At 41.7% G+C, this 13701-nt stretch overlaps 1 protein-coding gene across 1 annotated transcript in view; it reads right to left on the bottom strand.

Moving 5' to 3' along the window:
- apc2 (APC regulator of WNT signaling pathway 2) overlaps positions 1-13701 on the bottom strand; it is a 102634-nt gene that overhangs the window by 15727 nt on the left and 73206 nt on the right. The window contains exons 8-10 of the mRNA XM_041203913.1: positions 7071-7151; positions 6269-6647; positions 2518-2613 (exon numbers count right to left, since the gene is read on the bottom strand). Of these exons, the coding sequence (XP_041059847.1) occupies positions 2518-2613; positions 6269-6647; positions 7071-7151 (556 nt within the window). The remainder of the gene's footprint in view (positions 1-2517; positions 2614-6268; positions 6648-7070; positions 7152-13701) is intronic.

Here is a 13701-nt window from a genome sequence, read left to right as displayed (position 1 = left end):
TCAATAATCTCTATCAGAACTAGAAAAAGTCAGTGATGCAATGGGTGATATCTGGCAGAGATAGTTATGTTCCAGCAGGTGAAATTGCTCCAAACTAGATTTTTTTCATCTCGTTATGATTCAATTCCAGAACATGGGACATTTGTAAGTCAGTGGAGATGAACGCACGCTATTGAGTTGAAGTTGAAATTTGCATTCAGGTCTCTGAAACTCAATTACACATACAAATTTCTTCATCACATTTCTCTTGTGGAACCAAATTTGTTTGGAATTGGAAATTAGAATTCGACACTCAAATGCAGTAGACCAGTAATTACATTCGAGAAACAATTACTTCAAGGGATTTACATGTAAGACGGGTTAACAAAAGCAGCTGAACATTTCTGATTGACAGTCACCATTATGCTCTCCCTCAACTGGGCAGGCAGGCCGATAGGTTCCTGATCCCAAGACATACTTACACTTGCAGGACATTACCTTTCATTAACAATCACAGTGCTTCTGAAGAATAAAATTTATAATATTGTCTTTTCTCCTTTTGATGAAACATTTTGTCTCCCGTAATAGGTGGTGGAAGCGGATTCAATAAAAAATCATAATAGAGTTGGACAGGTACTTGAGGATGAGGAACTGAAGCAGTCCAGGTCCAAATGCAGCAAGACCTGGACAATATACAGGCTTGGGCTGACAAGTGGCAAGTAACATTCATGACACACAAGTGCCAGACAATGACCATCTGCAACAAGAGAAAATCTAACCATCAGCCCTTGACATTCAATGGCATTACCATCACTGAGTTTCCCCACTCTCAACACCCAGGGGGTTGCCATTGACCAGAAACTGAGGTGGACCAGGCATATAAATATTGTGGCTACAAGAGCAGAGGCTAGGAATCCTGTGGTGAGTAGCTCACTTCCTGACTCCTCAAAGCCTGTCCACCATCTACAAGGCACAGGTCAGGAGTGTGATGGAATACTCTCCACTTGCCTGGATGCGTATAGCTCCAACAACACTCAAGAAGCTTGACACCATCCAGGACAAAGCAGCCCACTAAATTGGCACCCCATCCACAAACATTCACTCCCTCCACCACCAACGCACTGTGGCAGCAGTGTGTACCATATACAAGATGCACTGCAGGAACTCACCAAGCTTCCTTAGACAGCACCTTCCAAACCCACGACTGCTACCATCTAGAAGGACAAGGACAGCAGGTACATGGGAACACCACCACCTGGAAGTTCCCCTCCAAGCCACTCACCATCCTGACTTAGAAATATATTCCTGTTCCTTCACTGTGGCTGGGTCGAAATCCTGGAACTCCCTCCCTGACAGCACTGTGGGTGTACCTACACCACATGGACAACAGTGGTTCAAGAAGGCAGCTCACCACCACCTTCTCAAGGGAAATTAGGGGTGGGCAATAAATGCTGGCCTAGCCAGCGACGCCCACATCCCATGAACGAATAAAAGGTTAAGGACAATAAGTGGAGTTATAAGACTAAGCACAGCTGCTCTTTCTAAGAGCTGGCAGCGGCATAATGGGCTGAATGGTCTCATTCTGTAGGCATATTAATCTATGTGAAGCCTCTGGCCTCATAGATGAAGTGAAAAGGGAATGAACACTTCATGTTTGTTGGCTGGCAGATTTGAGTGGCCATTTGCATTTGAAGTCAAACTTAGAATCACAGTGATATGAAATCAAGACCTTAGTCATTAGATGCACAATTTTCCCCATTGTAAGACAGTAGTAGATTCGTATCTTTGACCCAAAATTCCTCTCCAAAGTAGAAAAGAAAAAGTGTCAACATGTTAGCTTCCATTTCTGCTGAGTGAATCTGTGGAGAGACAGAGAGGGACTCTGCTCAGGCCCCATGTAGACCATTTTGTTAAAGCAAAACCTATTAGCTATTTGTCCCCCTCTTGCTCTGCCCCACCACCAGTGATATGGCCTTCAGTCACCACACTCATCCCAAAACCTCCATCTCATTAAATTTCTCATGATTTTCTCAAAACCTACCTCTGTGACCTTGACATCACTCATCACCCCTAAACTGCTTCGTTCTTTTCTTTGTGTCCATCACCTACCCTGCTCCTCCCCCCAACCCCAACACCCATCACCCCAAATGCAGCACTTTGTGGTTGTCTGCTCCATTAAAGCACAATTAAGTGCAAACTGTTATCACCACAAAAACGACTGTCCCTGGCTGCAACTCTAGTCCACTGATAAATCCCCAGTGGGTATAATTTTCTTACTATATCCTGAACTACATTCTGTGTACAGTCTGTGTGACATGGATGAGTGAGCTCAAATTTGTATGGCAACATTAGGCTTGAACTTTAGGTTCTTTCCATCTCACCAAGAAGGGTGAGGACTTTTTTCTTTGTAATGATCCATAAAATCCGGTCTCAAAACCAAATTCTCCTCTGCAGGCTACCACCAGCTAAAATGGAGAATTAATGGGAACACCGAGAGAACATCAAAGAAACAGTTAAATAACAATTTTTGCAACTTGCCAAGTTCATTCATGGCACGCCGGTACTCTTCATCGAAAGACAGCTTCATTATTGCACACATTGCCTGGCAGATCTGGGGCTCAATGGGTAGTGGCACTATAAGGGAAAAGAAGAGCAGAGCACTTAGATTTGAAATTCAGCAGCATCCAGCTACAGCTTTTGTCCTTAATTGACTTCTTTGCCTCCTTTTCTTAACTTCTTGTTTCGTACAGTTCTACAAGTGGCAATAACCCTCCCCTGGCTCATCCAAGTGACTTGTTGAGATCAGCTAGATTATAACAGACCATGGAGCTGAGGCAAGTAGCATAGACACCATCATGGGGAAGCTGGATAATTACATGAGAAAGGAGGTAAGCTGATAGGGTTAGATGAATTATGGTGGGAGGAGACTTGTGTGGACCGTAAACATTGGCATGGACCAGTTGGGTCAGATGGTCTTCTTATGTGCTTTAAATTCCATGTACTGTGTAATTTTCTTGCTCTTATAACGTAATGCTACATTGAGAAGTTCCTTTACCTACTAGATCAGTGGTGGGAAAGATTATAGCTTTTACAAAGTACTCCTTAGGAGATGTTTAGACCCATTGTTAATGGTTTTGATTTATTTTTACTTGTTGCTGGGATATGGACAACACTGCCAAGATTGCACTGGCTGTCTTAGTTGCAGTAGGAAGGTGGTGGTAGCCCTTCTTGCTCAATGATTGTGGTTTACAGCTCAGGATCTTGCTAAGCCACGTCAGAGGCCACTAAGAGTCAACCACATAGTGTTGAAGACACATACATATACATAAAGGGAAAGGATTGATGGAATGGGACTCCTTTCTCTGCAAAAACAGAAGGTTGAGGGATGACCTAATAATGGTCTTTGAAATAGTGAATGGTTTTGACAGAGTGGACACAGAGAGAATGTTTCCTCTAGTGGGGAAGAGCATAACTAGAGCCTACAAGATAAGATAGTCACCGAGAAATCCAATAGGGAATTTAAGAAGGAACTTCTTTAGCCAAAGAGTGGTGAGAATGCGAAACTCGTTACCACAGGGAGTAGTTGAAGCGAATAGTATAGATACATTTAAGGGGAATCTAGACAAGCATCTGAGGGAGAAGGGAATAGAGGGATACAATATTAGATTTAGATGAGGAAAGATGGGAGGGGCTTGAATACAGCATAAAAGCCAGCGTGCATTAGCTGGGTCAAATAGCCTGTTCTGTGCATATATCCTATGTGATGTACAGTAGAAATAGCAGCTTCCTTTCTCAGCAAGAATTTAGTGGATCAGTTAGGTTCTTAACAACAATCATCAGCACTCAAAGTCATTTATGTTCTAGTGTCAGTCCACAAATTACCAGACATATTGAACTAAATTTCACAAGTGGCTATTGGTGAGATTAGGACTCACAATCTAGTCCAGTACTATAATCACTACACAAAGGTACTTTAAATTATTTATCATTTGCCTTTATAGATGTAACTTTGTGGCTTTTGGAATCGTAAATTTATAGAATTTTATCTTAGGGTCATTTTCTTATATTGAGAAAATTAACTGAAAGGTAAATGAAGGTTCCAAGCAGGAACTAATTAGGATGGCGAAGCCAAATCCGGCACAACATTTTAAAAAGAATTAGATGGACACGTAAAGAGAAATCATATTAAAGGGTACCAGAAAAGAATGAAGAAATAGGACTGGAGTTAACCGCTCTGACACAGAGCTAGCAGCAAACAAAATACATGGGCTGAATGGCCTCCTTCTCTACCAAAACTTCTGCATTTCTAATAAAGGGTGAGATATGCCAGCTGGTAATGATGAAGGGTTACAAGCTTGAGTTTCAAAAGCCAATAGAAAGCAGGATTTTAGATCTGAAAAGCTGCAAAATAAAAAAAAAAGATCAGTGCTCAAAGCATTAAACCAATTAATGAAACTCAGTGGCTGGGATTTTCTAGTCCTGCCCACAATAGGAATCATAGCGGACAGGACAGAAAATTTGATTGATTAGCTAAAGGTCTGTTGACTTCCGACGGCAATTTTTAGTCAGATGGCTAGCGGGACTGGTAAATCCCGGCTAGTGCATCAAGACTGAACAGCTTCAGACAATAGCAAAGGTGCCAGCCTCCAATTAGTTAATTTGTTTCATCTCAGCTAAAAATGCCAGCACTGTAAAAAATCACAATGTTGTTTTATGTATACAACGGGATTCACTTCAACACAGAGTTTTCAACCAGGTATTTATAAATAACCATCGCTTGGCAGTACAAAACTTGAAACTTGCTAAAAAAAAGAGGCTTGTTGCTGAAGCTTTTCATCTTGCACTCATCAGGACAAATGCAAGGATGCCAAATTTCAAACAATCACAACAATTTATACGACAGGAGAAAAGGGATGGTTGGCAAGTTGACTCTGAGTGGCTAAGATATTGCCATGGAGAATGCTTGCTTGTTGCTTTCTCCATGACACCACCTCAGCCAATCAGAGTCAACTTTCCAAGCCATCAGCACCCTTTTCTCCTTTAGTATAAATTGTTGTGATAATTTGAAATTTGGCATTCGTGCATCTGTCCTGATGAGTGCAAGAATAAAAGCTTTGACAGATTGTCTCTCTTTTCAGCAATATTTATAAGTAAATAGAAGACCATGTACCTGTATGGGTCATAAGTGTTTTCTCTAGATCTGAGTACAATAGCATTTACAAGCTGATTTAGGTATTATGGTGAAACATGGGACAATTAATTTAATCTTCCCCACAATAGCATCTTGTCAACAAAACCATGCAATTACTTCAACACATTTGGCAGGATTTCCCCCCATCGGGGGCGAAGTTGAAGTGTGGGAGCGCAGGCGTGCCTCCGATTGGCGCCCCCGATCAGGGACACGGCGCCATGTTACATGGGTGGGCCAATTAAAGCCCGCCCAGTATGACGTCCACACGGAAGCGCTATGCGTTCCCTGTGCAGGTGGGGGGGAATCCCTAAATCGAGAGTGTGCTCTGTCACACATGCACACGAAAGAGCGCACTCATCTCCCTGAGACTAAGTGCAGCCTCAGGGAGATCGGCTGATCTGTGACAAAAATTAAAAATAGAAAAAAAACTTCCTGACATGTTCCCCCTTGTGACACTGTCACGTGAGTTGGGACATGCCCATAATTTTTACAAAAACTTTAATAAAATTTTTTAAAACCCACATGAAACCTCAACCCGCCGTTGGATGAGATTTCATGGTTTTTCTAATTCCCGCCAGGGCTCCTGGCCTGCTCGACAACCTTAAGGTTGGACGGGCGGGTCCATTAAATCATTAAATGACTCTGTCAACGGCCTCAATTGACCATGGACAGGTCGGTGGGCGCACAGCTGATTTTGCTGAGCCCCCGCCTACCGGAAACTTTAAATGACGCGGTGTGACATTGGGAGTTCCATCCGACATCACCGCGCATCATTTTAAGCGTCGGCGAGTGGACCCTGCCCCCCCCCCGCTCACCACCAGGAAAATCCTGCCCATTTTCACTGCTCCTTAAAGCTCCTTTCCTCAACCCAGTCTGCATTTATAGGCTTGCAAAGATAGTGAGCATTTCTCTCCTTGCTTTAAACGTGAGGCCAAACAGTAACTTTTTACTCAAGTGAGGAGGAGCCGCAACTAACCTCTCCTCATCCAAAAATTAACACGAGTAAAAGTTCCAGCTGAAACAATGAATGACGTGCAGGAACCAAACTAGCCCAGGTCAGTTAGTTGGGCTAATGAAAACGTCAGGTTATTTACTTACTGTTGTTAGATTCTGGACCATTGCCTTGTTTGTTAGTATCCAACCATTCCCAGCACGTCTCACAGTACAAGCGCACCTGTTCCAGCACGTGCAGGACGCGCATTTCTCTTTTGGCCTGCCCTTCGTCGGGCTGGGAGTATATGATGTTGTGGAGCGCCGCGCTGGCACGGGCTCGGGCCTCCTTGCTGTTGCTGGCATTCCTGCTCGGTCCCGAGTCCCTCTCACTGTCGTGCAGGAGCTGAATGAGCAGAGGGAGGCAGCCAGACTTGCGCATGGCGATGCAGCTGTCCTGGGAGCTGGACATGGCGAGCAATGTCCTCGACATGTCATCCTTGTCACGGGTTGCCAACATGGAAAGCAGCCAGAACACCATCTCTACCTGCAGGGTGACATACAGAAAGGGCTTTATTTCCTTCCTTTTATTATTTCTTATTTGTCCCATCCCAATTTTACAGGACTTGTACCAATTCTTGCAATCATTCCTTCCATCTGATTTTCTCCTCTCTTGCTCTATTGAAGGCTTTCACTCAAGCTAGAGTCTTGTTAAACAAGTGCCAGCACTTTTCCCAAATAAAAACAGAAAACGCTGGAAACACTCAGCAGGGCAGACAGCATCTGTGGAGAGAAAAAGAGTTAAACTTTCATATTAATAACTCCATGTGCCTACTGAATTCACAGAGGGATACCTAACCATGGGTGTATTACTGGAAATCTGTGTGTATATAGGGTTTCATTGAGCGTGGATGGAAGTCTTTTACTCTATATCTTATTGTTATTTTCTTAAGTTATTACAAGCTCTTACCTTACTGCCCAAGTTGTTCAGCCCTTGAGGTAAGTTATTCATTGTGCTCTCTGCACCTTGATCATTTGGTTTTCCACAACCCTGCACACAGAGCAAATGGTTGATTTTTCAGAAGGAAATGTGACAGGCATTCTTTATTTAGATCCATCAAAGGGGTAAATACTCATGCTACCCAAGTTCTGGCTTTCTCTGAACATTTCGATTTGTGCCGTTGCCAGACAGTTAGTTTCCTTAAATAGTCAAGTCTCCTATAGAAACCCGAAGCTTTGTGCACACTGCAAGTTCCACAAGATCAGCAGTTTCCCTCAATAACAAGAGCATTAGCCCTGGCATCTTGTCCAATACTTGTTGCTCAATCAACATCACAAAAACAGATTATCTAGTCATTATCACATTCCTGTTTGTGGGAGCTTGCTGGGTACAGATACTCTACCATATTTCCTATATTACAACACTACACTTCAGAAGTACTTCATTGGCTGTAAAGTGCTTTGAAATGTCTGGAGGTTGTGAAATGTGCTATATAAATGCAAATCTTTCTGCCTTGGTTACGTCTATCCAATTGAACAACAATATCGCTTCACAATTTTATGCTTCCACTTACGCTATCTGCAATGCTGCATTTCTACGTGATTTTCTATCCCCATATCAACATCATCTAAGTCTTTAAGGAATACAGTGAATAGATGAGGATCCAACACAGATCTTTACAGGATATCACTGGTCAAATCTGCCAAATGGCGTACCTGCCCATTATTAAAGGGCAATTAGGGATGGGTGATAAGTGCTGGCCTAGCCAGCAACACCCACATCCCATGAATGAATAAAACAAAATTCCTACTGTGTCTCCTTCTGCCCAGCTAATTTCCTAACCAGCTCAATAATTTTCCTTCAATTCCATGAATGGCAGCTTGAGCTAACAGTCTCTTGTGAGGGACTTCATCAAGTACCTTCTGAAAGTCCAAATAAATAACCCGTCAATAGACATTTCTCTCTCCACCACTTTAATCACCTTTCCAAAAACCTCAATCGGATTCATCCCTTTACAAATCCAAGCTGCCTCTCTCTGATAGGCTGAAAACTTTCTGGGTGGTTCAGTCACCTTATCCTCAATTATGGGCTGTAAGGATTTCCCGACAGCAAACGTTAGGCTTAATTGGTCAGTAAATTCCCTTGTTTTCCTCTCTCGCCTTTAATAAATAGCAGATGGTCAAAGATGGCTTAAAGAGTGTCTTAATTGGTGGAGAAAGAGGCAGAGAAGGGATTCCAGAGCTTAGGTCCCTGAAGCCTAAAGGCATAGTTGACAATGGTGGGGCAAAGGAAATCAGCAATGTACAAGAGGCCAAGATTGGAAGAACCTAGAGTAGTTGGAAGGAATCTGCACTTATTTCTAGTGTTATATAGAACGTTAAATAAAAGGTCAATGCAAGTGTATGTTTTAAAAATTGCGTAAAGCTTTGACTGTCAGATCCATCCAGGATGCCAGTTGAGCTTCAGTTTACACATCTCAGCAGGGCATTTTAGAAAAGAGTGTCAATGTGTTTCTTCACAAGAAGGGGTGAGAATATTGGCCTGCTGCTTCAGGCCTCTCTTACACATCTATGGGCAAGCAATTATGAAAGAACAGTGCAGGAGACAAGGGAACAAGCCTGTCCCTAGGTTAGTGAATGAAATGTTCAATCTGTTGATTGAGTTCTTCTATTCATTTTGGAGCACCAGATGACTGTATGAGCTTATGTTAGTTGTAACCCACAGGCAATAACCTCTGCTAGAAACCAACAGTGTCTCTTGAAGTGTTATACTTAATAGCACTCACATGGGCCTATTTTTAAAATATATTCTCGAGTTAGATATATGCTTCCAAGGAGCAATTTAATAATGGGAGAACTGCTAGTTAGGCTCCAGGGTATATCTCTGACAGATAAAATGCAGTCTATGCCTGGGATACTTTGAACTGCAAAGACTTAACGGTCTGAGACATTCACTCCCGGCAGAAAAATCAGTCACAGAGAGCCCCTAACCCTTAAAAAGACCAACATAAAGTCTGGAACAGACAATCTAGGCAAAAAATTCAAAGTACAGATTCAGATGAAGAACAATAATTAACACGACTGTTTCACTTGCTAATCATTCGTTTCAACATAAAATTAATTGTTATTTGGTAGCTCACTGTAATACTTTGGAAGACCAAAGTTAATAAATAATTATTAGGACTATGGAAAGTGTCACTTAAACCATGAGCATTCGTGTATGCCCAATTTAGATAAATTCTATACTATCAAATTTCTTCCTATGGTAATGTTTTGTGTTTAAGATTATTCACTGCAATTTATGGTTGCCAAAGCATCAATATCTAAATTGGAGCATAGGAATGTACAACACTAGAAACATAAAATCATATAATTGGTCTCGCACAGAAGGAGGCTATTCTGCCCATCACATCTGTGGCGGCTTTCTGCAAGATCAACTCAGCTCCTCCCACTCACCTGCCTTTACCCTGTAGCCCTGCATTTTTTTTTCTCTATAGATAATTATCCAATTTTCTTTTGAAGGCTTTGATTGAATCTGCCTCCTCCACACTCTCAGACAGTACATTCCAGATCCTAATCACTCGCTGTGTAAAAAAGCTTTTCTTCATGCCGCATTGTGTCTTTTGCCAATTGTCTTAAATCAGTGTCCTCTTGATTTTTCTGCCAATGGAAACAGTTTATCCCTATCTATTCTGTCCAAACATTTCATAATTTTGAACACCTCTACCAAATCTCCTCTTAATTTTCTCTTCTCCAAGGAGAACAACCCCAGCTTCCCCAATCTATTCTATAATTGAAGTTCTTCGTTCCTGGAACCATTCTTGCAAAGCCACTTCACGACCCTCTCTTTTGCATTCACATTTTTTCTGAAGTGTGGTGCACAGAACTGGACACAGTACCTCTGAGGCCAAACCGGTGTTTTATACACATTTATCATAACTTCCTTGATTTTGTACTCTATGCCCCTTTCTATAAAGCCCAGGATGCCATATGCTTTATTAACCACTTTCTCAACCTGTCCTGCCACCTTCAATGATTTGTGCACATATACCCCCAGGTCCCTCTGCTCCTGCAACCCCTTTGGAATTGTACCCTTTATTTTATATTGCCTCTCCCCATTCTTCCTACCAAAATGAATCACTTCACAAGTGTCTGAATTAAATTTCATCTGCCGCTTGTCTGCCCATTCCACCAGCCTGTCTATGTCCTCTCACAGTTTATTAATATCCTCCTCAGAGTACACAACACTGCTAAATTCTGTGTCATTCACAAATTTTGAAACTGTGTCCTATACACCCAAGTTTAGGATCAAGAAAAGAAGTGGTCCTAGCTCCAACCCTTGATGAACCCCACTATTTATCTTCTTCCAGTCCGAAGAACAACCATTCATCACTACTCTTCAATTCCTGTTACTGAGCCAACTTCATATCCATGCTGCCACTGTCCCATTTACACAATGAACTCTGACTTTGCTGACAAACCTGTTGTGTTGCACTTTATCAAATTCCTTTTGAAAGACCATGTACATCACATCAACTGCATTAGTCTCAGCAGCCCTCTCTGACGCCTCATCAGAAAGCTCAAGCAAGTTCATTAAATCTGATTTACAGTGAATAAATCCATGCTGGCTATCTTTAACTAATCCACATTTGTCTGAGTGACAGTTAATTTTGTCCCGAATTATTGTTTCTATAAACTTTCCCACCACCAAATTAAATTAATTGTCCTGCGGCACCATCTCTATATCTAAGGAGGATTGGAATATTGTGACCAATGCCTCCATAATTTCCCCCCTTGCTTCCTTCAGTATCCATGAATGCATCTCATCTGGTCTTGGTGACTTATCAATTTTAAGCACAGCCAGCCTATGTAATACCTCATTTTTATCAATTTTTAGCCCATCCAATGTCTCAACTATCTCTTCTTTCACAATGACTTGGGCAGCAGCTTCTTCCTTGGTAAAGACAGAAATGCTAAGTACTTATTTAGTACCTCTGCAATGTTCCCTGCCTCCATATATAACTCCACCTTTTGGTCCATGATTCATCCCATTCCTCCTTTTTCAACCTTTTATTATTTATATACCAATAGAAGACTTTTGGATTCCCTTTTTTGTTCGCTGCCAGTCTCTTCTTATACTCTCTCTTTGCTTCTAATTTTTCTCACTTCCCCTCCCCCACCCAACAAACTTTCTCAATGGTATTATCCACCTGACATTTATCATATGCAGCCTTTTTCTGCTTTATTTTATTATTTATCACTTTTGTCATTCGGGGTCTCTGGATTTGTTTGTCCTACCCTTTCCCCTTCTGGCAATGGACCTTGACAGTATCCAAACTGTCTCCTCTTTCCAGCCCCTTATGCTGTTACAGTTTTGCCTCCCAATCTTTGATTCTAATTTACTGGGGCCAGATCTATTCTCACCCTATTGAAGTTGGCCCACCCCAAATTAATTATTTCTTTATGCTGGTTTGCACATTATCCTTTTCCATGGTTAGCCTAAATTTATAATGACATGATACTGTCCCCTAAATGTTCCTCTACTGACAATAGAAACTAGATCCACTTGACCCACCTTATTCCCCAGAACCAGATCTAGCAGTGCCTCCCTCCTTGTTGGGCCAGAAAGGTTTCCTGAACACACTTCATAAACTCTTCTTCCTCTCTGCCCCTTACGCGATTCCCATCCTAATCTGTAGATGAACCACTACAGCCTACATCACCAGCTTCCAAAGTTTGAAAAATATTATGCACTATTGCATCTATCACACCCCTCAACTGTATGTACTGCCAACTACCTAGCCAGTTCCTTCCCAAATCTGCCAACATTAGAATTGTTATTTTAGCCTTAGCCTCAATTTTCAATAATTCGGAGTTAGACTTGCTTGCATTAATAGAAACCTATTAATGCAATATTAAAATTTCAACAGCCCCTACTTACCTAATCATTCATCAAACAATACTAGCAGATATTCCAGCCTCATATTATCAATGGGTGAAAAATCTAGCCTCTATTGTTTTTCTAAAGATCCAGTGAAGGGAGCGTTGAAGACAAGGACTCGAAGAAGATAACTTTGCAATTACAATGTAAAAGAAAATTAGTAAAATTCATTAAATAGGGCTCAATGTAACATTATTACATTCCCTTTCTTATGATATTTCTGTTAGATTGTCATATCAACAGGCGTATTTAGGATATTGGTTGTGGAGTTGGTGATGCGGAGTCAGTAATTTAAAATTATAGCAAAGAATCTCTCTGCTCAGGGTGTGATTGAGGCAACAACTATTGCACCTTTATAAGAGAAAACTGGATAAATAATCTGCCTTGCTTTATAATAGCACTAGATGTCTCTAGAGATCTTGGTAAATATTCTTATTTACATTTACTTTTTACATTTCTTCTCTCTTTTGCATTTTACATAAAAATTATGTTCCCTCAAACAAACCTTACCTTTATTTCAAATGGATTGTGACTGTGCTCTACCGTAAGAAGGAATGTGTAGGTACAAATGTATGAGTCTTGCTTCTTGTTGTTTTTCTCCTATCCCATTTCTTTAATTCATGGAATGTGGACATTGCCATCAAGGCCAGAATTTATTGTCTATCCCCACTGCCCTTGAGAAGGTGATGGTGAACCGCCTTCTTGAACCGCTGCAGTCCATGTCCATGTCACAGTGCTGTTGGGGACGGAGTTCCAGGATTTTGACTCAGTGGCAGCGAAGGAACAACGATGCAGATCCAAGTCAGGATGGTGTATGGCTTGGAGGGGAGCTTTCAGCTGGTAGTGTTTCCATGCACCTGCTGCCCTTGTCCTTCTAGGTGGTAGAGGGTCAGGAAGATGCTGTCAAAGGTGCCTTGGCGAATTTTCAGATGACACAATGATGGGTAGGAAAGTAAGTTGTGAAGACGACATAAGGAGTCAGCAAAGGGACATAGACAGGTTAAGTGAGCGGACCAAAAATTTGGCAGATGGAGTATAATGTTGGAAAATGTAAACTTGTCCATTTTGGCAGGAAGAATAGGAAAGCAGCACATTATTTAAATGGAGAGAGATTGAGGAACTCTGAAGTACAGAGGGATCTGGGTGTCCTGGTACATGAATCACAAAAAGTTAGTATGCAGGTACAGTAAGTGATTAGGCAGACAAATGGAAAGTTGTATTTTATTGCAAAGGGAATGGAATATCAAAACAGGAATGTTTTGCTACAGTTGTACAGGGCATTGGTGAGATCACATCTAGCGTACTGTGTACAGTTTTGGTCTCCTTTTTTAAGAAATAATATAAATGCATTAGAAGCAGTTCAAAGAAGGTTCATGGTGGAGCAGGCTCAAAGGGCTTAATGGCCTACTCCTGCTCCTAATTTGTATGTCTGAATTGCTGCAGTGCATCTTGTCGATGGTACACACTACAGCCATGAGTTTTTAAAATTCATTCATGGGATGTGGGCATCGCTGGCTAAGCCAGCATTTATTGCTCATCCCTAATTTCCCTTGAGAAGGTGGTGGTGAGCTGCCTTCTTGAACTGCTGAAATCCATGTGGTGTAGGTACACCCACAGTGCTGTTAGGGAGGGAGTTCCAGGATTAATACTTGGGATAGGG

This window comes from Carcharodon carcharias, chromosome 14, assembly GCF_017639515.1.
Source record: "Carcharodon carcharias isolate sCarCar2 chromosome 14, sCarCar2.pri, whole genome shotgun sequence".
NCBI classification, from domain to species: Eukaryota; Metazoa; Chordata; class Chondrichthyes; order Lamniformes; family Lamnidae; genus Carcharodon; species Carcharodon carcharias.
Note: the sequence above shows the minus strand (reverse complement) of the source record. Positions and strands in the feature narration are given on the sequence as shown.